At 37.5% G+C, this 24783-nt stretch overlaps 1 protein-coding gene across 5 annotated transcripts in view; it reads right to left on the bottom strand.

The window, feature by feature from the left end:
- LRP2 (LDL receptor related protein 2) overlaps positions 1-24106 on the bottom strand; it is a 116182-nt gene extending 92076 nt beyond the window's left edge. For all 5 annotated transcript variants that reach the window (XM_068195792.1, XM_068195791.1, XM_068195790.1 and 2 more), the window contains exons 1-5: positions 23977-24106; positions 22156-22380; positions 5827-5934; positions 3746-3868; positions 1227-1343 (exon numbers count right to left, since the gene is read on the bottom strand). In XM_068195792.1, coding sequence (XP_068051893.1) covers positions 1227-1343; positions 3746-3868; positions 5827-5934; positions 22156-22249 — 442 coding nt within the window. In that variant the 5' untranslated portion in view covers positions 22250-22380; positions 23977-24106. The remainder of the gene's footprint in view (positions 1-1226; positions 1344-3745; positions 3869-5826; positions 5935-22155; positions 22381-23976) is intronic.
- Between the last annotated feature and the right edge of the window lie 677 nt (positions 24107-24783).

Raw genomic sequence — 24783 nt, forward strand, 5'->3', positions numbered from 1 at the left:
TTAAGAGAAAAAAATGCTTATCTACAGAAGATATTCTTCCAGCAATGAGATGGGGTACTTTGGATCTTGGCTTTTAGCCATTTGTATTGGTGACCAAAAGTGGTTGTGGGTCTATCACATGAAAATTCCAAGCTGGATGACTTAGCCACATTTTATTCCAGAGTATTATGTAGTCCTAAATACCCTCTCATTCTACATAGGGACAATTTCAGCCGTTTGTGAGTCAAGGATAAACCACAATAGCAATCAGATGACCATATAGCCTTCCTTTACACAGCTTAGGCATATGCCCTTTTTCCCCTAAGCAGAGCCATTAACAAAATTTCATTTCTCACTTCTTTGTCCATCCATTACCTCTACACCCTCTTCCCCCCGTCACCTCCTGCCCTGGGTCTGGTTCTAAGTGGAGTTTGCAGTTATGTCTGTTTCCCAAAGGCACGCTATGTTCTAACAGCATAGCAGCTCATATGTTAGAAGTCACTCAGGATGTGTGAAGCCTTTCCTTAAGACTAACAATGAACTGACATGCCTGTTACACACTGCTGTGTAGGTATTAGACAAAAGCAATTCTGAAAAACATGGCCTCTATTCTGTGGTCAGCTTTACTTTCCATCAATATTCAACCTAGGCCAGGATTTAGGGAGACTGTCACCAGACAGGGAGCCTCAACTCTGGGGAAGTTAGGGTGAAAAAAACTAATTGTCCATCTGCATTTTGCTGGCACAATATAAACAACTCATCTGAATACAATATGACTAAATCATCTTCACAGGAAGCTGCAGTCTAGAATAAAATGCTTTTAAAGGGATCAAATCTTAAGTAATTTAGAATCAAATTTTGCTTTTCTGTACAGACTATAACTAATATTGATTTTATATGTATGCAAAAACAACTTGGAAAACTTCAGAAAAGTTAGCTCTGAGTGTCCCAAAGCCGTAAGACAACTAAACATAGTAGCCTTTTTACAGTGCAATATTAATTATCTTTCAGACAATGAGAAACAATACGACCTGATCCTGCGGCAGTTTGCACTTGAGTTCTGTGGTAACAGATCTGTATCAGAACATCAGCTCTAATACACAGAAGAATCTGAAATGAAACTCTTGTAACAAAAAGCATATTGTGGTCATCCTGTCTATCAATAAGCCCTTTAATCTTACAAATGTATTAAAATGCCACAGAGAGATGAGATGAAACCAAATCTCATGCTAGCAGTTAAAACTCACGGCAGACTCTTTCGTCTGTTCCATCGGTGCAGTCCTCCACTCGATCGCACCAGTACGCGCCGGGGATGCACTGGCCATTGGAGCACGTGAACTGCTGACTTGAGCACGTCCTCCCCGCTGCAACAAACAGGCACACAGTCAGTCTTCCCTATCAACCAAGGCTTTTTAACAGAAAAAATATTTTCCTTCCTCTTTAACTGCTTCATCTTTCTCATAAATGTCAGTATAACACTTTCTCCCCCTGTGTCTTGGTGTATTCAAGAGGATTAAAGAACACTTGACAAGCACACAGCAGACAGCATAGCTCTGGGAGGGCTCCTGTAGTCTGCAAGGTCACTGCTTTTCTCCACTGAAGAACTGATCTGGGTTAAAAAGTACCTCCCTATAATTATTCTGCCTAAAACATTAAACTACCAATCCTCACTGATTTAAAGTTTTCTCTTATTTTATTTACTGGGTCAAAATCTGTCAGTATCTCTAATTATTCAGTCAACTGGAATGTCACAAAGTAGACAGAGTGGAGTTGGAGGTAAGGCACTGATTTCTAATATAGCCAGGGCCTCAACAGTTAGGAAGAGTTTGCATATATAACTAATGGAGGATTGAGAATGATTATGTCTCTTCTCTTGACAGCTGTCAGGAAAAAGCAACCACATAAAACTGTTCAATTCTACTTTGATTCCACTACAGCTAAATTACGCTTTCAGTTCTTAGGCAAACTAAGATGAATCTGTAAAGATATGGTTGAAGGACAAGCTGACTACTAACTTTGCCTTCCCTCTGCCCCCTCACATTTGTTTCTTTCAAACTCATGTTGTATCTCAACATCATCCCAGTCTATACATTGGCATCTTGTCATCTACTGCTCTGCAGGGGCTCTCTCGGCCACCTTCTGTCAGCAGTGTTCCCAAAATAAGATAAGCTACTGGGATACTATTGTCATGAGGAAAAACAAGAGCATGACAGTAAAGTAAAACAAATTTCTGCATTTATGACTCCCAGGGCTGTCAGACAGTTTTCCCAATAAAAAGTTTTAATATTTCAAGGAGGTAAATCTCCTCTAGCTTTCCCAAACACTGAGATAAAAAGTGCCTTTAAAACAACAAGGATAAATACCAGGAGATGACTCAAAAATGGCAGCAGCACAATGCCACTGTGTAGATACTGACACTCAAGATTAACCAGTACATGGTGAACAATGTTACAGCGACCCAGTTCCAAGGTCAAACTCAGAGCTTTTGCTCATTTTGCATTTTGTAGCTACAGATTCTTTAGTTAAAACATAACCAGCAGTTGTGCTGACTCCTTCTCAGAGGAAGAGGGGAACAAAAGTTATCTATCATTCAAAATTTTCCATCTTCAGTTGATTAAGATGGAATCATGATACAAAAGCAAAAACCAAGTCTGTGAGCAAAATCCTTCCAAAATAAACATTTTAACCTCCCCAGAGATTGGAGAGCTGTTCAGTTCAAAGAAGTTATCAAAAAAATATACAAACAATCAAAATGAAAATAAATTAATCTTATCTTCATCACTTAGAGTAAATTTTAATATTAGAAATGGCAGAAAAACCATCCTTCAGAACACTACATTTGTTCTCTTGTCTTATGCAATGATGCAGAGAATGTAATTTGGTGCAGTAATCAGCTCAGTTCACTGTTCACCACTTCAGCATCTACTTATAGCCCTTCAAATGCTTAGTCATTAAATTCTAAGCCAGACTAATGTATTTTATTTCTTTATACATACTAAGAAAAGAGCAAAGGCTATGGCTGTGGCAGTTAGGCTGTTAAACTATTTTCTTGATCTAAACTGTACAGAGAACACTAAATACTTTACTTGAAAACGGCAATTCAGACATGAATAATACACTGTTTAGCATGTTTAAAGTGCAATACTAATCAGTATTATCTTCTAAGTTTTAGCTGTCCAAATGATAACGAAAGACTAGACTCCCACAAGACACCAAGACCATAGATATCTCTCCTCTCTCAGTGTGAGAAAGGATGGCTCTGTTAATTCTAAATAATAATGCTACTAATAGCATTGCTGAAAATAATACAAGAATACTGGCTAATGTTTGCTGATTATTGATAATTCCTCCTGTTTTATATACTAATATATTTCAAAGTCATCTAAAAATAATTAAATTTTGTTATATAGAGTTCTGAGATGCCACTGTGAATTCTGCTAGCCAATGGATACAGCAGATACAGCAATATGCATATTTCACCATTTTGAAATTACTTTTTATCAAGTATAAAACTAGTAAACATTTCATATTTTTTTCTCTTTTTAATTAAAAGAAGCATGAGTAATTTTCCGATTTCAAGACCTGGAGATATCTTTTCAGACATATTTTCTGTATTTTATCTACTTCAGATTATTTTATTTCTAGAAATACCTTAGAGAGACTTCTGTACTTACAGAGGGCTTGTTTCTGTATGTTCTCAATATGCTGTAATGTAAATTACATTATTTCACAAAGCTGGTATAACACTGGAAGTCAAAATACTTACGACATTGTTGATGTTCATCGGAGCCATCTTCACAATCCTCCTCATCATCACAAACCCATGACTGTGGAATACATTCCCCATCAGTCCGACACTGAAATTGATTTCCTTCACAGGTAGGTTGTGCTAGTGTAAGCAATGAAAAAATTGTCACTTCACAGACATCTGTGGAAGCACTTTCAAAGAAAATAATAGCATAAGGGAAAAGAAGGTCTAAGATTCAAGTATCACTGAATTGTAACTTCCATGAAACACATGAAGCATTTAACACATCAAAGACAATGGACAGACCAGAGAGGTGAAAATGGACCAGCAAAAGTATGCTCAAAGGCAAAATTCAGCTTAGTAAACTCCTGCATAGACTCTTCAGCCTTATTTCCTGGAGACACAAGCTCGTCTAGAAGGGAGACCCCAAAAAATATTCAGATTCTGAACTGCCCTCTGGCAGAGCCCTTTTTTTCACTTTTGAGTCACAGTAGCTTCCCCAGTCTCACAGGGGGTCTGTTCAGCTGTTCTCACTTCATCTCTGCTGCTTTATCCCTGGTAAGAACATGATCTACCAAAACAAGCTCACTATTCTTCCCTGTGAATTCACGAAGCAAAAGTGAGTGTCAGATCAGAACAACTTGAATGCTGTTGCTCCAGCTCCACTCTGCACTCTTCAAATAGACAAACAATAGGGAACCATCAAAGAGAAAGATCAAAATAAGCGTTTGAAACTGTGTCACAGCTTACTCCATTCCTAGTTAATACTCCTGGAAGAATCTCTAGTACAACACAGACCAGTAAACAGGACTCTGGTCTAGATCATCTCTGTTCTCAGGATTATGTTTTTGCAGAAATACAAGGTCAAATTTGTGCTCATGGGATGATATGCAAGCACAACTATCAATTTAACCAAAGCATGACGGAGAAAATTAAAACAATTTGAAGATTTAGAATTGAAAAGTACAAAATAACATCAGTAGTAAACTAATTAGAGGGATAGAATTGATTACATACTACAGACCTGTACTTCATGTATACTTTTTCCCGCTTCAAGAACCAAATAATGTTTTAATATGATTTGAACCTCAGACCAGTTTTAAACAATCTTGCTAGGCACTCATGTGCCCCACTACCTATAGCACATTAACATATTGGTTTTAAAGGACAACTAACACAAAAAAATGAAGTTTAACTTTCATTATTGCTGTGTGACAACACTATTTTGTTTTGCCAGTTTAAAGGCATTCTTCACCCAGGACTACACAAGTTTATTTGGAGCTAAAGTGCTAAGCAACAAATCAGACTGCCAAGCCATGTCAATGGCCTCCAATTATTACATGGGTCAAGCAGCAAAGAAATAATAACAGTGTAAAAAAAACAGATATAAATTAGTATCACTCCCTGTCAGCTGAGGGGTAAAAATTGGCTTAATCTCTAAGTGGGCGGATAATTGCACCAACCCACAAGACTCAAAGAACACTAGAACTGAGAAGGTAAAATATCAGCAAGTTCCTGAAAACAGACTGTGGAAAGAAATTCATCATTTTCACAACTTTTCCATTCAGCTTGAGATAATCTTGGTGCATGGATATTACAGTCCATATGAATAAAATTGTTGCCCATGAGCTGCTGACACAGCAAAATCAACTCTAGACAATTAAGCATGACTCTACTTTGGGCACAGTAGGTACAGTTAGTTGTCCAGGATCAGAAAAATCCAAATATTTGGAGCACAAGTGATGCTGGTGGTAGCTGTATATACATCCAATATTCAGGATTACTACAGTAACAGAATACAATACATTTCTACATCTACTCAGAACATTAGTCATAATATGAAACTGCATTATTGGAATGTCAGATTTTTAAGAAAATGTTAAAGTCATGTTAGAAGCTGAGCACTACTTGATTTTCTGTGTACCAAAGCCAAATGAGCTCATGGAATAAGACTCAAATAGATTCTGCAGTATCTCATGACAACTTGTAGTTTTCTCCCATTTCAATACTCATTCTTATACCATAGGTACAGTTGAGCGCATTGGAATCTCCCAGTTTCTTAGATTACAAAGGTGTTGCTGTGTATTTGTTTCACTTACGGCAGCCAGCTTCATCTGTATCATCCGAGCAGTCTCTGGCCCCATCACACCTCCAGTCTGCAGGAATGCAGCGACCGTCGCCACAGCGGAACTGCCCCCGCTCACATCCTGCAGGGAAACGCAGGAACAGGCAGCTTAGCCCCACCAGCACATCATAACACACAGTGAAATTCATCAAGAACTCTGGTTTATGCACTGCCTTGCAGCATGGAGATAAAATGATAATACAAAAGTAATACAAAAGATAGTATAAAAATATTAAAAAGTGTGTATATATATATATATATATATAAAGAAAGAGCTCTATATACCCAGCCAAACAAAAAAACCGCAAAGAACCATCTTCAAGTATTACAGAAATCTCCAACTAAATTGCTAGAAAATTCCAGTAATTTTAGCATTTGTATATTATACAAACAAAACAAAAATAGTTGTAAAGAAGAAAAAAATAACCCAAACAAGACCCAGAGTACTTACACTACAGAAACCTATTTAGGAGGAATGCATCAATTTTAAATTCCCAAGCAGTATAGACTTTAATTGAAGGTAGGGCACCATTTTCCACAATATATCTAAGGGCTAAACATTAGTGCTCTCCCAAGTGTATGAGGATTTTAAAACATACAATAATAATCCCATTAGCTGATGTGGCAACCCTGTTTCAGTGGTAATTACTTGAAAGTATAGAAAGATCTCAATTTTGTTTTGCTTTTTAATAATGCCCTCATACTTTAAATATTTCCTCTGAAGTACAGGAAAGCATGTCTTGAGTCAAGATTTGAATAGCAAATAATTTTTTAAAAAATTAAGCTTTCAGACATTTATGGCTGATCAAAAGCTATCCTGCTGTCATTCTCTCCTGCTTGATCTACTAAGGATTAAGACCTGATAAAGAAGCATTCATTCCCAGGTGTAAATGCAGCTGGATCAGGCCTTTGTTAGAGTCAACTAATGAAATCTCCAGTCTGTAGGAAAGAGAAAAGGCACTGTTTATGGCCTTTCATTGTGACTACAGCCTCATAAAAAGGGAGTGAACAGTTTTATAGATCCTCAAAACAATAAGCTACAACATAATTAGGTTCAACAGAGCTCTGTTTCATGTTAATCTGTTGTCAGCACTTCAGAGAGGGGAACACTGAAAAAACCTGAAATGGTAGCAAAGTCCAATTCTGAAAAAAAAAATCCCATTTCCTGATTAAATTATTAACCATACAATAAAATTACATCTTTCAATTCTTCTGAGTGATCTGTCCAGAGAAGATAACCTCAGTATACATAAAGCACAACCACCTATTTTGTGAATTCATGATGACATAAATAACACGCTACCTAACTTTCATGTAAAACCAGGCATATCAACGCTGTCACATAAACACAGTTAAGTGATGTATTCCTCAGGGATATAGGCAAGCTACTTTATGCAAGGAATGTTCAAATCTGATTGTCTGTTAGTGACACCCTGATTTATAATGTATCCTGCAAATGGTCAAAAATTTCACTTGGATAAATGGTGGTACGGAGTGGTACAGGAGTATGTTCACCCAAATACCTTCTATAGACTAATGCATGATGGTGGTTGGTGGTGCAGGTCTGGGGTTGGTGGTGCAGGTCTCTTATCAACTACCTTTAAAACACAACAACCTCCCTTGCAAAAATGCCCTGAAGGAATGTACAAGTTCACTCTGGAATCCCAGGCCTTCTCCCTGAATTTTGCCCTACAAAGCAACATTTTCAGATGAGATTAGCAGTTAAAGCTCTAAATTCACAACACATAACCCACCATTTATCAATTGCAAATACAGCGCAAAACAAATACTAAATCTTCTTGTATATTTAGCATATTATGGCTATTCAAAAAATATTCATAGTCACTTACTTAAAAAGGAAGCTACGCTATAAAGTCAAATTTGCATCCTCTTGATTAGGATTTCTAATGAAACATGCTTATAAACAAGCAATATGAGCAACTTGTATTTTATTTCTAAATAATAACCAGCTAAAAAAAATGTAAGCACTATGTACAACAATAATTTATTTTGCCTATCTTAAGGTCTTATAGTTAAACATACCCTTATAGTGATTAAAATGAGGTGATAAGACTGATAAACTTTTTTTCAAAGCAGTATAAACACAGCAGTCTTTGTACAGTACCAGAAATGGTAACTGAATGTTAACAGAAAACCTGCAAGCCACAAGTTCTGCTACTCTAATGCTTCTCAGAATATAATTTAAGATGCTCACACCTATATACAGTAAGCACCACATCCATGTCCATTTATACAATTTTTCAGCAGATCTGTTACAATTAATCTAATTATGGCATTAAGCTTTACAATGTTATCTGCTGTGCTTACTTATAACTGAAGGCAAAGAGCTCTGAAACACCTACAAATGTTATGAAAGACTAATACATCAATTATCACTGTTTTATATTATCTTTAAAACAAAGACAATTACCTAGCAGATAATTATGTAGATTCATTTAAAAAACCCAATCTTTGAAAATCAATAATATGAAAGCAAAAGTGATCTGAAGTATTGAGGGCACTTCTCACAATGGTTCTAACAACTTGTGTTTCATCTGTGAACAAAAACAATTCTAAATTTGACAAAGGAGAACATAAACAGGGAAAAATACATGATTACAAAGTTACTGCTACAAATACCCAGGAGAAAGAATCAGAATGAAAGAAAAATAACCACGTCAGTAATAACCAGATTTGGTTATTTGCAATGTGAGCCTGCAGCACCTGGGTTTCAGCAAGAGCAAGGACTCTTGCTGAAAAAAGGGGTATTCGCTTGTTTACTGATATTATTTGAAGCTTCAAGTCACTGAAGAATTAGTAATCAGTCATTTCATGAAAGGTTTTCCTTTCAATAAATTTTTTGTGGGTTTTTTTAAATGGTAAGACAGCTCATTAATCAATCAGATATTACAAAAAAATGATACTAATGAACTAATTGCCATAGAAATTCAGATTTACTCTAACAAATGCTGATAAGAAGGAAAGAACCACTGAGTTTTAAAATGAGCAATAAAGTTATCAGTCTTTGTTTTCATGTTTAAAATTTGTTAACAGAACAGAAATTGGGTGACTTTTGAAAGTTCAAGTTCCGGAAATTATTGAATTTTTGGTGTTGCTCTACTATTACTATAATTCAGTTTCAGTCTTCTGACGGTGATTAAAGCAGTACTAAAATACGGGCTAAAAATGCATGGCAGATCTTGGGAATCACATCAGAACATATATACATAAAGAAGAATCTCTTGGCATTAATAAAAATAATTTTGACAGGAAAAAATGGTTTCAACTGTTCAATATTAAGGAAAAACAAAAGAAATAACAAATATATGATCTTGGCTTTAATATAAACCAGTCTTATACTGAAGTTGCAAATCAAAGATCAGAAGCATCACTGGAAAAATGTAGACCAAAGCACTATTTCTAAACTTCTCGTTATACTTACTATCTTGGGGCTTCATGCTAAATTGGCCACTGGAATTTATATTGTTCTCTGTGTCTGGGATGCTCTTGTAAGAAACTCTCAGTGGATGTTTCAGACTGAGCATTTTCCCAGGTGAAACAAGAAGGCTTATGTTACTAGCTCTGGGAAAGCTACTTGCAGAAAGGTTTTGTCAGGTAGTCATTTTCCACTGGAATAGAACAACATAGTAGTGATTTTATCAGAGGGAAGATTGAGCTAATTACTAACTAAACACTTTTAATTTATTAAAAATAAGTCCACCTTCTACCACTATTTACCTTATTTTTCTGCAACAGTTGTTGCCGGCATATGAATGAAGTACCCTATGGTAAACCATTGCCAAAGACAAGCCCCACTGCCACTAGGGCATGGTACTCAACATTCACACCACTGATGAATGTTACTCAATGTCACATTAAGTCGCAGGGAATTTCATCAGAAGAGAGAGAGGTTAATAGCATCACACATTTCACAGCACAATGCTTTAACCCATAGGGCCACAATCTTCAACAGGAAGGCAGTCCACTCCACCCTCTCAACCTGCACTGGGCTTCACTTCATGTAGAAACATTTCATTTCAGAATTAAAGCTAGAATTCTATCCTTTTGTATTAAAACCAGAATGCTATGTTTGGCTTGTAATAGAACAAAAACAGCTTTACTCTTTGCCCCTCTGTGTTACTTTTGAGTCCTTGCAGTACCTCCCTGATCAGTTCTAGTCTTTTGTATTATTTTCATACATTTTCTACCTGCCCATTTAACCTTGAAGTCCGTCACACTTTCATCTGACGACACATCTTCTGAATTACATTTGTCATCCACAGATTAAGAACATTTTCATCTGACGACACATCTTCTGAATTACATTTGTCATCCACAGATTAAGAGCCATGACTGTTCATTCTGACTACACAGAATAGGCCAAAACCCCTCATTTGTTCTTCCTTCCTTGTGCTCACAATGCCTTTGAAAACTGCTACACTTCCTTAGCAGTTAAGTCTGAATGAAGAATTTAAAGTAATGAGGAATGTATTAAGCCCAGGGTAGATTGTACCAATCTCAAACCGCCCACTCAGAAATCAAACTTACAGTGCTGCAATTAATTTGCATTTCAGGAAACTCTCAACAGATTTATTTGCATCTAAAATGTTCTTCCAGGCAATATTTTTTCAACTGAGCAATTCCACTTGTAATACGTCTTCAGGTTTTCAACAAGTAAATGCAAACAGACTGCATTACAAACCTCTTCCACACAAAATTTACAAATAGAAAAATAAGTGACAAGCTCTTTTTTTTCTCCCTTTCTGGCTTCCAAAAAAGGGTATTCTCTTTCCCATTTGGCCCCCAAATAGAGCAGCCGACTCAAGGGGCCTTGCAGGTAACAGCATCCTGAAGAATCAGCTTCCATGCACTTTGATGTTAGATTTTTGCCTAGCCTAATTACATGTCAAAGAGCCTGAGGTTTTGGAATGCTCAAGGAGGGAAGGCTGAAACTCTGGAAATTCCATCTCTGTTCCCCCTCACTAATGTAGAAAGAAGCAAAATTCTAAGTTTAGGAAAAACCTTAGCTTATTTTCAAATAATTCCTTATGATACTAAAAAGAAGTTTTCTGCTAGCAATTATAATAGGAGAATGAACAAATATTATTTAATAGATAAAAATAGAGTCTGATGAAATTATGCTAGCTTTCATATATCTCAACATGATACTTAACTTTCAGTCTTTCTACACTCTTTAAACTTCATTACATTTAATACAAACTATTCAGATTCAAAAAAAAAAAAAACACAGACCACACAAACACTTATAGTATTACACAAAGTAGAAAAATGTTTATCTGCAGTTTTCAAGCCCTTGCAACACAAAACATACTTTGTACCTACGTATCTCTAAATTAGATTAAAGAAATAGTTTTTACTGGCAATATCAACAAAAAGACAGTACAAATGTGCATCTGCACCCACTTCACTTGACTGCGAGATCTTTGTAGACAGATTGCTAGGCAGACAGAGGACTAGTCAAGGGACAATCTGGGGCAGAAAAGCTGAAGTGCCAGATATACAGCAATGCATTGTTAAAAGGGAAGTGTAGGATTTCTTTTACTGAATTATCATCCAATTACATATAACAAGATTATTATTAGTAAAATAGCATCTACAGACTCAGCAGCTGATCAAGAGCTCCTTGTGTCTTGCACTGTACAATCATGTAATAAAAAGGGCCATGCCCTGGATAGTCTGCACATAAAGACAACAGCCTCTTGAACTCCCAAGGGAGTGCCAATGTCAAGAGGCCATATAGGCCTGTTCTTCCTTCCACCAACACAGATTCATATTTTATTTTTAATCTGTTGGTACTCAAAAAAGTCACAATTCATGAGAGGCACACTGTGTTTTGCTGGTATGTTTATTCGGCAGTACAAGAAACAAGGCATATGTCAGATTATTTGGGGGTGGGAGGCAGGGGGCAGTGGTGGAAATGATAAAGGACTGAACTTGAAGCAGAAGATCTGGTTCTTCACCAGTACTAGCTGGACTTATTTTTGAGTAAAACACATTCTGTGTTCAGCACAATGACGGGTATCAGAAACTATAATAAACAAATTCTACTCTGACAGGTAAGATCCAATACCTACATTTGAAATTTTTACTCACTGATTTTTTTTGGAAAAGCACTTTAAATTTCAAGATCAAAAGTGAAAATATTGTCTTTCATTATGGACTTAGAAATACAAGGTTTCCCAGCACCATCAGCATATTTTTATGGTTTGCCTTTACTTGCCAAGCAGGAAAAAAAGCCCAGCAAAATCTACATTATATTCTGTGATTTGTGTCTGCATGTTCTTGCACATACAGATACTTGTCCACTAAAGCAATTGTTAAAACTAAAGCATAAAATATTTTAATAATGCTTACATGCAAAATCTTTGATAAAAATACTTAAAATCATTGTATTCAATGTTAAACTATTTGTTTGCAGCTAATACAGTTATAAAAGGGCTATAAATTAATTTTTGCTAAATGTCCCAACATAAATCCAAGAATTAAAGAAATTCAGGATTTTAATCTACTGAAACTAAGCAGGAGAGCTTTCCTACAAAGAAAAAAGGGTTCAGATCTCCTGCAAACAAGTTCAAACGAATGACACTGTAAATGCTTTTTAGCAACATCAAAGATATTCATAATCCTCATCTCCTTTACCTTACTTCAGTTTTATTAATTGAAAAAGCAGCAAATGCAAACAGCCTGATGAAAATGGAAACGGTTTATTAATTTATTCTTAACGAATCTATTCAATTTTATTTTTTTTCAATTTTAAGCCTGAACCAATAAAGAGAACAAGCACTCTTTTTTTTTTTTTTTTAATATACTACATATGGACTTTCTAGGGAAAAAAAGCAAAAAAAATTTAACTTTTTTTTTTTTAAGACTCTGGTATTCAGAACAAAATAACAATGTTTCTACATTACCACTTTCAAACTAATTATTATAGGAAAAGTAAAACAAAATTAAGCTATTCAGTCTTTCAAAGTTATTCACATTGATCCTAAATGTAAAAAACCCAACCTTGTATATTTAAAACCATGACAGTTTATTTATCATACATGCACACAAAAAGTACATATCCATACTACACATCTTTTCCATCATACAAAATAATAAAAATTTGGTTACTTTATAATTTTGTTTCAACTCATTTTTTAAGCAATAAATAAACTTTTACTATCTTTTTAGTTCTATAACAAGGCAGGAATAAGAAATAATCCTTTTAAGCAAGGACTAATTCTAATAGGAGGCGATACTCCTTTCTACTGATAAAATAAATATTCTTTATATTGAACAGACCAGGTTTCTTCTTTCACTTAAGTCACTGACAAATTTCTTGTATTTCAGTGATAACTGAGGCTAAACCATTAATTTTTCTTGGAAGCCTTTTTTAATGGAAACTGCACATAAAGTATTTTCCAAGAGGACACAAAAAAACTATTTGTACTCCTTAGAAATTTTAGTAGAATTATTATCTGTATGGCCAAATTCAAGAGAACCGGTACTTGCAGTGCTGCTGAAAGATTAACCTTCTCAATATAAAAATATGTTTCAGACATTTCATGTGAAGAACATGTTCTGCCTTCATCTGGATAACCCCATCCAGTGGTCTTGACATTAGGTGTCTTAATCCACATAAATCAGTTGTGATTGTGTTAGTTGGGGAAGTGAAGCAAGAACTGTGGATCTCTAGGGAAGCATACACATCCCAGCTCTCCTAAATCTTAGTAGCTTCTTTTTCATTAATGGCATATTAAGTATGCAAAAATCTGTTCTAATTGACCATATGACATAAAGAGGAAGAAGAACATGCAAACACGGTAGAAATAAAGACAGTCTCAGTTACTCACAGAAGGAAGCATCCCAAGCATTTTCATAAGAATGAACCTTGCTAATGCCCCCAAGGCTGCTGTAGAATAACAATTGGGTAACAGAAGCTGGGGGGGAATATGACCGAAAGAGGAAAATCTTCAAGACTAGAAAGCATTTACAATTACACAGTGTGTGGGGGAAAAAAAAAAGTGCTTAAACAACTTAGAGAGAACATGTATAGTATACATCACTGAGAAAGTCAGATGCAGTAGCAGATGATAAAACAACCCTCTCAGGAAGCTTTTATTGTTTTGAAAGCCTGTACAATTTTAAAAAGAAATTTACCAACCCCTGTGCTGTTTTTTTCTCAAAATTAGACCCCATGCTGAGATGATGACCTGCATTCAATTCTGTCATGCTCTCCTGAAAGCTGATGAGTCACTGTAGCACTAGGAACTGGCCTCAGTAAGAGCCTTCCTGGCAGCTCATGGCAGTGAAATTGTTTCATTACTTTTCTGCATCATTGCCAGAAGAAAAATGGCTATCCAACATATAACATTTTGCCAAATTATAAAGCTTACTATAACTTTATATTGCAAGTTATTAAATGAAAAATTAAACCTGCCATGCAAAAAATAGACCACTTTCCCATACAGATAATAGACACAGTAAGCACATAAAATGAAAGCTATTTCTGTCTTCCCACCACAGAACCTATATCCACAGCAAAATTCTTTTGCATCATACCAGTAGGACTCTAGATTAAAAAAAAAAAAAAAAAGACAATTTAAACTGTGACCCAAAGCTTCACACGGCACTAGTCATTTTGCACAAATTTCAAAAATTGCAACAGTTACTCATTGCAAACTAAACGTGTGGGATGATTGTCAGAAAAGCAGAACTGACGTGTCAGTACAGAATAGATAGACCACATGCTACAAGCATCTAGTGTGCCCAGACAGACATTCTAATGCTGCTTACTACTACCCATGACACTGGGAACTACATCTATTCCTTTGGATGCATTGACACATCACTTTTCTCCCTTATTCAGTAGTGACTCTGTTTCAGTTAGCAGCTAATGGCTGGTCACTCCTTAGCAAGCTTCCCCAAAAGGAAATTCCATATGTCAAGCCAGGCCTGAGTAAATGATGGATCATAGAATCATAGAACAGTTTGGGTTTGAAAGGACCTTAAAGATCATCTAGTTCCACACCTCCTGCCAGGACCACCTGAACTGAAACAACAATGTTGACTGATGTGCTCACACAAAATGCAGTATTATCTCAAAGAACCTGAAAATGAACAGTAAGAATTAAATAATCCTTTGGGTGTTTTGTTTCTAAGTGTAGCATATTTTCTTTCTAGTTTTTGGTTTAAAAATAATTTAAGAAATCCTTTTACACAAATAGTAATATTAATGAGTTTGCCACATTAAAAAGACAGTCCTTGAATTCATCAGAAGATGATAAATACAAGAAATATCATCTACTCCTGAAACATTACTCTTCCTGTCAACCCCAGTGGAAGTATTTTATCTACAATTTCCTTAAGTATCCAAATCCAAAATCTATAACTCTCAGATTTACTCACCCATTTAGACTTTTTAAAGATGTTTGATTCTGCTGTGACTTCCCTTCATTAGTGGCTGCTGGGCCACTATATTAAATAATTCTTATTTTAAATAATTCATAAATTATTATTAAGACATAATTAATAAATTAATATTTTAAATAATTCTTTAAATTACATTAGCTAGCTACTCTAAGCAGCATTCCAGGCACAGAGATTAATAGTAGGGAAGAACTTCTCCAGCTGGTATAGCTGCATAAGCCCTACACTTGCAACATGCTTGGAAACACAAAAGCATACACATACTGCACCCTGTCCTTACATCCAGAAGCAAGCACAAAAAACTACAGGAAAGACATACACTGTCTCCCAGGTATCTCAATGGTAACACCCAACATACAAATCACATTGCTCAGAGGTCTGAAGGCATTTGCCTATAGGTCTGCAACCTTTAACTTGTAACCCCCCTCCTTGTAGCAATACTTTGCCATCAGTCTTTCACAATGTCTGCTAGGAGAAGATTGCAACCACATCTGTTATGCTGCTGTCCGGAGAGTCAGTATCTCCACACTGCCTGTTTAAAGACAAGATTTTTCCTTTAACAGAGCGATCATTTGGGGCTCTCCCTTCTTCTACTGTTTTACAGGATTTAAGTCTCTGAGAATTTTTAACTCCTATTAGAAAAAGTAGCATAGCCAAGAATGAAAAAGTTTTGCACCTGTTTCCAGTGAAGCTTTAAAGTGCATTCTGTGGCTGACTTCACACAGAAAATTAGTAACTGCAGAGCTAACAAACACAGCTCAAATATTCCTATGGAAGACACAACAGACTTTGCCGATCATTTCAGACAAACTGGAGTTTGTTTCACATAAAAAGGTTTAAAAAAGTATTAGACCTTGCAGTAGTAAAAGTAATTGTTATTAACACAGCTAGAAGGCCAACAAGAACTGCAGCAACACTCCATGTGCTTGGATATCATCCAATTCACTTATTACATTGCAGGTTGAGAACAGCCCTACAACCCTGCTCAAAAGTGAACATGTGAGCAGCCCCATGCAAGTCAAGCCATCTGTTTACTCAAGACAACTTTACAAAAGGGTTTCCAGCAGCACTAACACATGTTCATTCTAGCCCTGATAGGACTACTCTTGTTCCCAGCATGGTAAGGTTTTTAGCAGCAGCATTAGACGGTGGTTGCATGGCCAGCCTGACTTGCCATATGAAAATGGAGTGTCTCTTTCTCACCCTCTTTCCAACACCTCCCCTTATACATGATGCCAAGGTTCCCTTTCTTTTCTAATCTCCAGTAACTACCAGGCCTTTCTTTCTGCATGCTGCTCAAAATCCCTAAGCCATAATTCCATAGGTCAGGTTTATTTTCCCCATAAGTTTCTAAGTGAAAGCAGTTCAGAAAAGGTCCAATGAGCAGTGGCACAAAGGAAGTACCAAAAACTCAAGGTTGTCAGCAACACGAGCATGGGACGTTGGAGAAGAGAAGGAAAATGAGTGAGGGCATCCTAGTCCCAGGAGTAGTGAACTAACTGTCACCGCTCATCACTTCTCATGAACTTCTCATCACTTCCCTTAGATGACAAGGTATGAGAAGGGCTTGATCAGATCAAAATGGGTATTGAATGATATGAACTTGACATAGTAGGTTTCCTTCTTTGGGACAAATCCCGGACATGTATGTCTGTATTCCAGTTCTGCAGGCCTGATACTTCCTCAAAGTAAAGTGAATTTCCTATGGTATATTTATTTGAGGTGATAACGTGCACCATGGTTTCTGAAGATAAAAACCATTAGCTAGATTCTAAGTACATCAGTGAATGTATCAGTTCCTGGGATATCTTGTGGTCTATGCTTTTTTTTTTTTTTTTTAAGATATGCCACAGAATACAACTAAAGCCCCAGCCTTCTTGGTCCACAAAAGCATGACCCAGCAATCCCCATTAAAGGGAGTCCCAATTCCCCATTCTCTGACTTGACTCAGCAGGATGTAGTATCATGACCTGGCTGTGCAGGAAAATAATTGGGCAGACATGCTGCTGCTGTAAACAGCGCTCTTTTGCTGAAGATCTGGCTTCTTGATTGTAAAACAAAGGCAACTTATTCATGTTAAAACTATAAAATAGACCAGGTCATAGAACTAGAACCATTTCAGTCAACTCTTATATGTCTTTCATTAATCCAAAACAAAACTTGTAACAGCAATCCTTTGATCTCTAATCCACTTTAAGCATTGCAAAACAAAGAAAACCTTAAAACCCCTGAAACCAACAGTAAAAGCTTAAGGAATACCCTAAAGGCTATCAATTTGATTTAACAGTTCTATGCTTACTCATTAAACTTTTTTTTTCAACTGTTCTGTAAGTGTACTAAGTCAAGGGAGAAAAAAGTTGTTAAAAAAATTAACATCATAACAAAATGGACTTCAAAATGGATCTCAAACAATGAAGAGCTATTTAAAGAGATGTTTACTCTTCACTGAAGCATATTTTCTGTCTTAGATCAGTACAATTCGGTAATTTCTTTGAAATTAAAGGAATCACACTGGGTTGACTCAGAAGAAACCTTGTTATTCTTTCATCTAGAAACAGCTCAAGGTGTTTTTAAGAACAGTGTATTATTATCAAATTATATGAAGAAGCACTTTAGTTTTAAATAATTTTAAAAACAGCTCTTTTATCTACCACATTCGGTGTAAGCTATTAAAAAGAAACTGACAAATTATGATTGTCGTCACTAATTAGTCAAAGTGGAATAAAAACATCCACTTCTCTTTAAATAGAAGTCAACTTGTAGATCCTTAATTAGAAGGGATCTTTAATGTTTTTTAACAATGACAACTTCTAGAAAGTGTAAGTTCCTTTGAAACATCCAAAGTACTATATGGTTCCAATATGTTTTAAGTAGACCTCTGAAAGAAAAGATACAACCCCTGCTTAAAAAAGTGATAGTACAGTGTGATTCAAGTTACATATTTGTCCATCTGAAAAGTTATCACAACCACTCAAATCTAAAAATATATATTGTAGAAGACTGAATGGATCCAATAACATAGATAAAATAAACTACAAATACAATGTGCCTGCTTACTGCTCAGTTAAAAAGAAGAGTATTCAGAGTATTCAGATTCCGAAGAACCTGCAGGTTCAGTCTTAAAGAACAAGAAGTTAAGAGTGCAAGAAGGTGCATGGAGGGGAAAGGTACTGTAGCAATATTGCTGTAGTATTACTGTAGTAAAATTACTGTACTCCGAACAGTACAAGTGATTTCATGTCAACCCAGGAAGCCCCATAGGAAAAGAATTGAAAGACTGTAATGAAATTGCAGTCTACCTTTACCCCAAATGAATCTTTGCTATTTCCTGCAAAACACATGGCAAGTAAATCTGGATTAAAGTAGGATTTCATTGCTCAAATTTCCAATCAGCTCAATTTATGAAAGAAGGTTTTGGGTTGTCTTACAGGGAAATAGAAGCATCGCACACATCACACATTTATCTTACTTGAAATCTCCTTGGATGTTCTGTCTCTGTTTGTCTTCACTCCTGTAGCTTAATTATTTACTGTAATTCTAGCATTTGGCATAGAACCTCAATCTAACCAGGTGTCATCCAATTACTGTTTTCAATATTTAACTGAAATTCTGGGATTTGACCCATTCTTAGCTTTAGCTGATTACTTTGCAAATACCTGATATGCTTTACTGAACAGAATACAGAAAAAGAGTGAATTATTAAGAAAACTCAAGAGATGTCCTAGAAGTGGGCTATTCATTAAAAAGAATAAAGAAAAAAAACCAAAACCCCTGTTAGTGCACAGAAAAACTCATTAAAATGTGAGAAGACTATAACTTGTTTAACTAACAGATACTTGCAAATTGTCAGGCCTCACAAAGTAAACCAGTTTAGAAGCCAGGTAGATGGACACGGTGTAATTTGCGCTCTTGATTTTGTTTAAGCACATCTCCAAGATAAACCAAGAAAATTGTACTAGCACAGGATTATGAACACTGAAATGCACAAAACCCAGCAAATTGTATGTCAGGATTGCATCAGTATATTCATATTTCTTGCCATCCTTTTTCCCTTCCTGTTATTTCCAAATCCTCAGTCCGCAGTCACGCAAGTCTTCAAACTCTAGGTTTTGGCAGAGGTGGAATCTTACAGACAGGCTTCTGTGTCATTTAAAAGTGTGCAGTGCTGTACGAGGAAGTATGAATAGTGACTCTGACCTGTCGCCCGTAGCAATGTCACTGTACATCATCCTACAGACAAATTAAATAGTTTTGAGTGAAAACAATGTCTAAAAAACACTGAATTATTAATTTGGAGATTGAATTATTACAATGCCTTATGGAAAATATGTTTCTCCATGACTTCCAGAAAGAACTGCTGTAACTCTTCTCTACTTGGTCTTACCATACCTATTTCTTAATGGCCTGCCACACTTCATGCCAATGTTCATTGTGATTTCTGATATATCTTATCACACCATATGCATTCATTCCTAGAATAGTCTTCATTCTCAGATGAATAGAGACCTCATAATGGTAAAAAATTTTAGTCATATTTGCCTGGGATGTATCAAGCTAATCATTTATCATTGCAGAGGAGCAGGATACAAATCAAATTTGGTGCACTAACATCCATCCATTGTCTCTAGTTTATGGCTGAGTGTGAAGCACTTTGATATTCCTCAAAACAAACACGAGCAATAATCCTGTAATGCTCCTGCTTGACACTACCTTCACTTAACTACTTTTTAGATTCCAGTTACACTTTTTTCTGACAACAATTACCCCACAGACAAGATCTATAGACTAAAGGTTAGAGAAACAGGCCCTGTACTGCTGGCAATTACAAAACATTTTTATTCTGTTTGAGAGCACTACGGTTACTCACAGTAAAACCAGTATTAGGTAAATCGAGGAAGAGTACTATCATTTGAGCAAGTGCTTAGGTGAAATTCTTCTAGAAACATCCATCTTATATTGGGAACGCTCAGAAATTGCCAACAAAAATCTCAAAAAACATCAGTGAAGCGCCTTTGGAAATAGTGATGATAAGGCAAGAGATTTTCACCATTTTCCTTCAAAGGTTTGGGATTGCTTTCATGGTTCTCCAAATTTTCTTTTTAAAATAAGAGTCTGTCATGATCTCAGCATTCAAGGAACTGTAACTTATGGTTAACAAATATTCCACTGTCATAATCAAACTGCAGGCAAAATTGCTATCCAGGTATTTTGCAAGTATCAGTCACCCATTACTAAAATTATAGTGTTTGATTTCCACAGTTATTCTACTGTGGAGGCAGGGGGGAGGAGAGAATGAGAGAAAGAGCAGAAGGAACATCATAAAAGTAAAAATATTTCTGTATGGATACTACTATGGATAGTAGTAGTATCATACTCAAAGCCTCTCTCTGCTTGTTCTGTCATGTCTTTTATCAGGTATGTTCTGGACAAATCAGAAGCAGTTGTAGAACAAAAAAAAAAAAGTTTGATGTGTACTGCAAGTTCCATTCTATCCAATATAAAATAATAGTGCATAGGATTAATTCTGCCCCGTGTGACCTCCTTGGCTGGAGGTTTTGCAGGTCTCCAGCACATTAGCTATCTCTTATTTCTCTGTTCATAAGTGGGAGCTGCTAACAGCAGTTGCTGTATAATTACTTAGTTGATTCTGTCTAAGGAGCTTAAACTAAGAGTTGAGCAAAGAAAGCAGATTAACAATTTGAACACACACGTAATACACAGACACACACAGAAGCAGCAGGACTGCAGGTCAATACGCGGGGCAGAGGAAATGCACTTTAGCCACTCTAGCTCCAACAAGAGAGGCTTGATTTTCCATGCAAGGCAATCAAACAGCGTGAAGAAGGGGAGGCAGGAAGATCGGCTGCAGTCGCTGGCCGGAGGGAGGACTTGGGCACACGGCTACTCCATCCCTAGCAGCCAGATTAGCAGCGGAGGAGCGGCACTCGCCTGCTCCGCCAGTCACATGCTGCTCGATGTCGCCTAGCAACAGTAAAGCCCAGAGAAAAAGTTCTCCCTCTCTCAACTTCAAATCTGCGTCTGAGACCGACTGAGGGGAGCTTATTGTGCTCCAGACTAAGCATCTGTTTCTTTCTTACAGCCTTCTGTAAATGACTGCATATACCACACGTACGCAAGCATGTCCACCCCCTACCCCCGGCCCAACCTGTCTACGTGCAAGTGCTGCAGCCTGTGCACTCCTCACCAAAAACAACTCTAGGTACAAATTTAGTGGTCACCAAACCAGCTCTTGGAATGCAGGTGAACTCTGCTCTGTAAAATCGCCCGTATTTCAGTAGCAAGAAAGGCACAAAGATCGCAAGGAAAAAAATGCAAAAAGTCTGGGGTGGTTTTCTTTTTTTTTTTTTTTTTTTCTTTTTTCTTTTTTGGCCTTATTCACAGCCAGGAATCAGGACTCACAGAAAAACCTGCCTGCTTGCATTTCCGTAAAACCATGAGTTTAGATCGTGGAGTTGCAAAGTCTGAGATATCCCTCAAAATTTAGCCACATTTTTGTGTTGCTGTCTTACACAACTAGGAAACAAAAAAGTTTGTAAAAACCAGAAAAACAATCAAAGGAAGCATCCTGGGATAATTTAAAACCAAGACAAAGTGAAGCTAAAGAATCGGTGGTGTTCTCAGTGCTTTTAAGGTGCTACTTACTTTTCCACAACAGAAACCGACTCCATCAAATGACTCCTGGAAAGAGCCAGCTGTCTCCCCTAGCTATTAGAAAGAACTCCTTGAATCAGCGCCCGTTAACCCTCGACTTTCAGGCACTTTGGTCTTTTTCTTATAAAAGTCCCCGGAGTAGGGATATGCTCCTCGCGGTGCAATTCCCATTCCGAAGAGGCTGGAGCATAGCACTTACCTTGGCAACTGCCCTGCATCATGCATGCAGTGAATAATATGAGCAGTTTGCAAGCAGTTGCTGCTCTTCCATCCATCCGATGGTGAGGTCCCATCTGGGCTGGGATGCTCCAGCTTCCTCAGAAGCTGGCTCCTGGACTCCGGGGTGCTGATCTGCACAGCAGCAGCACAAGGAGCCTGGTGTCTTTTTCTTATCCTGCTAGTTGCAGAAGAAAGGCGTGTCCGCCTGTTGAGACATCGCGTTTTCTATAAACTCCCACCCTCCAGACATTGCATAAAGCTCTTTATACCCGGCGGCCCCGGAACCAGCATGAGGGAATCAGGCACTGCTCCAGGCCCTGCAGCCACGGGCTGCCTCTGCCCCTCCTTCCACACTTTGCAGGATAGCCAAGATGCTCCCAAGACCCTGCACTTTGCTGACTTCGTATCAGAATCCATTGGTGCTGTATTTAATGTGCTCATCTATTTTGAGTAGTTCTGGGAATTGCAGGTGGCAAATGAAGAATGTCACAGGTTTTAGTGTCCCAAAGGCATTTTCCAAATAAGAAAAAGCATTTTTGATAACTCTGAAAAAAAAATCTAGCATCTACTCACCAATGCAGAGGTAAAGCTTAGAACTTAGTAGTGCTCACACAAATACTGTGAAAGGAAAACTGTAGGGATGAAACTTACTTTTGCACTTTCTTAGCAGATAAAATCAGTTTGGTAAAGTGCTTTGGCTGTGAATTCTCAAGATATCAGCTGGAGACATGCACCTTTAGTTCTAACTCTCCAACAGTGTGTGCAATACACAAAGAAATATCTCCTTGTGTTTTACTGCTGCCATTTCAGGAACCATATGCCCACTAACAAGGGAAGAGCAGTATGTAGGATCACAGGGAAAAGATAAAGACTAACTTCAGGCTGGAATGCAGCCTTGGTAAAAAGAACAAACTTTTTGGAGGCTTTGCTTGCTGGATCAGAAGCATCATATATAAAATGAGTGAAGTTAATTTTTTTTTAATATATTAGTAAAAAATAGTCTTTCATGTAGGAAATTTAGTTATGCCAAGCTGTACTTTCTTCATATATGTACACACATACACATGCATGTCACCAGTGACTACTCTGTATACATATCATGGGAGAAGGATAGGTCTGTCTTCCAGGAGGCTCTGTCACCTTTATAAATAACACATATCTTTTGCATTAGCATCATGCCATGCTCATTATACTGCAATGGCTGTTTGCTGATGCTGCAAAAGAACTTAAGCAATAATTCAAATCTTAATTCTTATTCTTTTTGCCATGGATTGCAAGTTCAATAAAGGGGTAGAGGTGCCTGTATTGCTCCTGCAGAAGTTGCACAGGAACATGTCACTGCTTATTAGCAGACTGTGATTTCTCTCCAGGTCCTGTAGGACGCTAATCCCTCTAAACCTTTCCGTACAGGCTTTCTATCTATCAAGATAGTAAAGAGGGGGGGTGGGGAGAGAATATGTGGAGCATAGGCTTTTGCAAGGTTGTGATTTATGCAGGTTCAGGGCTGTTTGGTGTAGTGGTACGACACAGCACCGGGGTCAAGCCACAAGAAACACTGGGGGCAGATCAGAATATTCAATTAGCTTCCTGGCACCTCTGAATCACAAAGAGAGGATAAGATCTCTCCATCACAAGATCCAGAGCTGCCGGGGGAGGGGGAGACCTGCCCTCTTCAAATCTCCCTCCTCCCTCCCACCCTCTCTCCTTTCACTGTAGGGGAATAGTGCCTGAAACATTCCTTTCTGCACGGAAGGTCTTTTCCTATTGTTGTTTTCTTTGTGTTTCAGTGTTGCCAACTTACTGGAATTCTTGTCGTGGTTTCACAGCAAGGCTCAGGCTGACCAAACGGAACCAGCTGCGTTTGTGTATGGGGCCGCTGCTGCTTTAATCTCCCAGCAAGGCCGATGGGGAGGGAACGACGGGATCCTCAGAGGGGAGCAAGCAGATCTGTTCTCTACAGATGGGTGCCTGCAAAACCAACACAGACTGACCGTACTTAATTAGAAGAGAAATTGTTTAAAGTGGTTCACACCCCAGCAACACGCAGAGAGGGCAAACAGTGCTTGGGAGCTATATGTAGTCTTCTGTCACTGTATGCTTGAAGTGACCTGGATGCAAGCCTTGGGAGGCACCTACCTGTTTCACTCCCTCACATCTGGCAGCCAGAAGGTGTGCTCCTGCCCCATTCACCATCACCATTTCTACACATCTGTATTTCCCATAGGTGAGAGGCTAGAAGGAGTCTCCAACAGGAATGGTGGCGATGCTGTTGACAGTGAGCTGACATGGTGGGTCATGCCCTTCCCACCCATTATTCTTTGCACTCACAAGACAAAATTTTCATTTAGAGACATATAAACTGCCCAGATATTTTATTGCTGAATAATAGTAACAAAGGAACCAGCACAGGACAATGCTATCCTCTGTTTACTTCATCTAAAATTTTCTCCTCTCACTTTATCATGGCACCTCATCATCCAAGTAAAGGGACCCTGTCCTGCTGGACACCATTAAATGGAATTTCTTCGAGACTAGAGACATCAAGATCAGAATAAAAACTCCTCAAGGCTTTCCCATAACTACACCCAAAATTGCCCATGTGGGTGCA

Source organism: Anomalospiza imberbis, chromosome 7 (genome assembly GCF_031753505.1).
Source record: "Anomalospiza imberbis isolate Cuckoo-Finch-1a 21T00152 chromosome 7, ASM3175350v1, whole genome shotgun sequence".
Lineage (NCBI taxonomy): Eukaryota > Metazoa > Chordata > Aves > Passeriformes > Viduidae > Anomalospiza > Anomalospiza imberbis.